Source organism: Gossypium hirsutum, chromosome A13 (genome assembly GCF_007990345.1).
Source record: "Gossypium hirsutum isolate 1008001.06 chromosome A13, Gossypium_hirsutum_v2.1, whole genome shotgun sequence".
Taxonomy (NCBI): Eukaryota; Viridiplantae; Streptophyta; class Magnoliopsida; order Malvales; family Malvaceae; genus Gossypium; species Gossypium hirsutum.
In genome coordinates this window covers 101,592,724-101,597,062 of record NC_053436.1, presented here as the reverse complement: position 1 = coordinate 101,597,062, position 4,339 = coordinate 101,592,724, and the positions used below count along the sequence as shown (strand labels likewise).

The following is a 4,339-nucleotide window of genomic DNA, read 5'->3' as shown; positions in this document are numbered from 1 at the left end:
ATCGGAGAAAAAAGTTGTTTGAATTTTGGTTCACAGATTTATAATATCCAATGTTGTTTTATGAAAAAAAAAGAATTATAGAAAAGAAGAGGGAAGAAAACTTTAATTAGTGCAAGTAATAGGAAAAAGAAAACCATATAGAATCAATTTTGACAACTCAATGATTTAAATGAAAACTTTTAAATAGTTTAGTAATTAAATTATAATTTTTTTAATTAAGTGACCAAAATAAAAACTTACCCATAATTTAGTGACTAATAATGTAATTTGCCTAATATGTTAAGACCCATATATTGGAATTAAATTTACAAATAATTAAAATGCGGAGAGACAGGGGCAGGCAGGACACGGCAAGAAGAGGTGTAGTGCAGAGAAAACTAAAGCCCGCTTCTTCAGTAAGACCCTATTCTCACGCTTTTTTATTTTCTTCGAACCCTTTTGCTTGCAACTCAATCCAACTCCCCAATTTTCAAAAAACTCAGACAACCTTCAAATCAACTGCTCTTTCCCTTTGTTTGGTTTCCGAGAATTTTGTTTGGTTTTTTTTCCTTTTCTTCATTGGATGCTTCCTTTGTCAGCTGATTTCTTGTATCTTTGAAAGGAAAATTTAGAGATATTTTGGTTCTAGATTCAGGCCCTGTATAAGTGATTGAAACCCTTTTCGTTTTACAATGAGGTTCTATATAGATGTGATATAGTTTCTGGGGGAAACTGGATCCATATTTTCTCTGTTACAGTGGGATTTTCTTGGATTCCATGGCTGAAAAAAGGGGATCTTCCATCACCAAGATTGCTTTCCTTTGCTTGTTTATAACAACAACGATGATGTTTGTGTTAAGTTCAAGAGGTCGTCCTGGTCTCTTTGATCATAAAACCATGCCAGCTGAGAAGCTTCTTACTGTCTTCAACAATGGCGATTCTCAAACATCTAATCAGAGCAATGCAGAATCTTCAAACGGATCAAACCGAGCAATTCTCGCAAACAGTGAGCAACAACGTGTGGAAGTAGGGGGGTTCCAAGTGACTTGCAATGGGAATTTGAAAGAACCATTGAAAATTTTCTTGTATGATTTAGATCCAGAGTTCCACTTCGGATTGTTGGACTGGAAACCACAAGGAAACAGTGTTTGGCCTGATATTAGAACAAAAATTCCATCATATCCAGGTGGATTGAATTCACAACACAGCATAGAATACTGGCTAACATTGGACCTCTTAGCTTCAGAATTTTCCGAGAATCCAAGCAGCCGAGAAGCCATCAGAGTGAAAAATTCCAGCGAGGCTGATCTCATATTCGTACCATTCTTTTCATCACTGAGTTACAACCGGTACTCAAAGTTGAGTCCCCATCAAAAGAAGAGCAAGAACTGGGAACTGCAAGAGAAATTGGTGAAGTTTGTGATGGGTCAAAAGGAATGGAAGATTTCAGGCGGGAGAAACCATGTGGTTTTGGCTCATCATCCCAATAGCATGCTTAACGCTAGGATGCAACTATGGCCTGCAATTTTCATACTTTCGGATTTCGGAAGGTATCCAATCAATGTAGCCAATCTTGACAAAGATGTGATTGCGCCTTACAAACATGTAATCAAAAGTTATGTTAATGATTCCTCTGATTTTGATAGCCGCAAAACTTTGCTATACTTCCAAGGTGCTATTTACAGGAAAAACGTAAGTGCCCTTCTTTCCTTTTCCTTTTTAACTTTCTTTTTAATTACTCGTACTTTACGTGTATTTGATATTTAAATGTATTCTTATGGACATCTACAACTCGTTCATTTTATTTTTTTTGAAAAATTTTGTGAATTCTTGTTGGTTTAGAGTTTGCAAATTGAACTTGTTATGTTCAATGGAGGATTTTATTTATCAACTCTACTGAGTGCTTGAGTGCATTAAGACAATATTTAAAAGGACGACAGGATCATAGAGCTGAAACAACTCGTTGGGTGCTTGAGAGGGCAAACCATACTTGTTGCGCGTGGTTAGATTCGAACTCGTGCCGTATAGCATGTAGGACATTAAGAAGTAAGAAAAATAAAAGTGAGATCGAGTTCAAGTGGTAACATTCTATCCCAAGTTTGGGTCCCAACCATATATACCCTATGAGGTGCACTCATTTTATGAACTTGTTGCCTCTTCAAGCTACTATTTTAGACATTTAAACTCTCGATAGATAAAGGATATAAAACCCTCTATTAGCGGAGAGTATTAAATAGTCATGATGTCCAAATAAGATGAGTGATATTTGATTTTATATACACATGCTTAAAATACTTATGGCATAATATGAGTATGGGAATATGTTCTTTTGAAAATCTTTTAAATGCATGAATTTCTTTTAAAAAAAATCCATATACCAATATCAAATATATATTCGTAATTGACACTCTCGTCTAAACTCGAATAACACTGTTTACCTTTTTCGTTTCCTGCGTGGCTTTTAATTCTTGTGTTTCTTGTTTACAGGGTGGATTTGCTAGACAAGAGTTATATTATCTTCTAAAAGATGAAAAAGATGTACATTTCTCATTTGGAAGTGTTCAACGTAATGGAATTCGTCAAGCAAGCCAAGGGATGCATTCATCCAAATTCTGCCTAAACATTGCTGGCGACACTCCATCATCGAACCGCCTATTTGACGCCATCGCTAGCCATTGTGTTCCAGTCATTATCAGCGATGAGATCGAGCTCCCTTACGAAGACATTCTCGACTACACCGAATTCTGCATATTCATCCGTACTTCGGATGCCGTAAAAAAGGGGTTCCTCATAAATCGAATTCGGAGCATCACGAAGGATAAATGGACTCAGATGTGGGAGAAATTGAAACAAGTTGAGCCTTTATTTGAATTTCAATATCCATCAAAGGAAGGGGATGCGGTTCAAATGATATGGCAGTCGTTGTCTCACAAGGTTTCTAGTGTTAAGATGAAAATAAACAAGTCTAAGAGGTACTCTCGTTTTGTTCCTCGCAAAAGGAGAGGACTAAGAACCCGCACCAAATAACTTCTAGTGGAATGCAGCAATCGGGTGAGTGCCAAAGACGGATATGCGTTCAGTATAGGTATATTTGTGGCTACAGAGAGCTGATGAGAATTGATGTCTTCAATTATTCCCTTGTTATGAACTTATTTTTATTAGATCTATTGAAGGATTAACTCGAATTTTAGATTACATTTTTTTTATTTTATAATAATTTGAGTTGAATTGATTTGATCTAAATTATTATTTAACAATAAAAATAATAATATTTTATTCAAATTTAACTATAAAATATATATTAATATGGAATAATATTTGTATACTGAAGTTTTTATATTCTACAAATAGGGTTAAGAGTTAATAAGTGTTCTATAAAAATATAAATATTAAAAATAAATTTTTTTAAAAAAAAAGACAAGTAAACACACGACAATTTTTTAAATTTGCTTGTAGAATAAAAAAATACTACCAAATCCTATTAATAATATTTGATACCAGTGGAGTTTTTAGACTTCACAAGTAGTGTCAGATAGTTGATAAGTTTTCTATAGGAGTATAGTAAAATATTATAAATATATATATTTAAAAAATGACACATGACAACTTGTTAATATTGCTTGTGAAATAAAAAAAATATTTTATCAATATATCAAATGCTAACCCTAAAAACAAACTGAGTTGACATTTGGTAAAAAAATACAAATTTTTAACTCAACAAACCGAATTAAAAACTACTATCTATCTCATTCTTTTTATATTTTTATTTATATTTTTTCAATCATAATTGTGGAATTTTTATTCTCTACTAACATTATACTAAATAATTTTTAAATATAATCATTATTTTTGAATACTAAATATGGACTATTAGGCCGAACTCAATTCAAGTTTGACCCAAAGTTTTCAAAAATTTTTGGGCTGTACCCAACCTTCTAGGCTAATATTTTGGTTAATGCAAAGCTAAAACAGTCATTACTATTAAATGCTATGATTCAATGTAATTACATATAAACTTTCATTTTGGGCAGACTATATAAACCAGATTTTATTTATTTATTTTGGGTTAATTTCCTTTCTTTATAATTTATAAAATACAACAAATTTTGGTGTCATTAAATAAAAATTGGAACATTAGTCTCCATCTACTTTTATTTTGAGGAATTCGGTCCATCTATTTTCTAAATTTAAAAACACAAGTCTAACACTGTTAAAATTTTCCTATTAAATTCAGTTTCATTACAATGTTATTTTTTTTATTGCATGGCTATCAAAATGAGTATTTGTGTATTTCATAGCGTCACTAATGACTTTAACGGAAGTAGTTTAACGAGGTAAACCATTGAACCATAATTTTAAA

General features: G+C 32.5%; 1 protein-coding gene across 2 annotated transcripts; it reads left to right on the top strand.

Annotated features, from left to right (window-relative positions):
- The first annotated feature begins 317 nt into the window (after window positions 1–317).
- LOC107893128 (probable arabinosyltransferase ARAD1) lies at window positions 318–3,174 on the top strand. Of its 2 annotated transcripts, XM_041085480.1 has the most exons (3): window positions 327–395; window positions 738–1,671; window positions 2,467–3,174. In XM_041085480.1, exons 2-3 carry the CDS (start codon window positions 757–759, stop codon window positions 3,004–3,006), a joined length of 1,455 nt encoding a protein of 484 aa, XP_040941414.1. In that variant the 5' UTR covers window positions 327–395; window positions 738–756; the 3' UTR covers window positions 3,007–3,174. The 2 variants fall into 2 exon arrangements, with proteins under 2 accessions (XP_040941415.1, XP_040941414.1); XM_041085481.1 differs by having other exon boundaries at window positions 318–1,671.
- The last annotated feature ends 1,165 nt before the right edge of the window (window positions 3,175–4,339 follow it).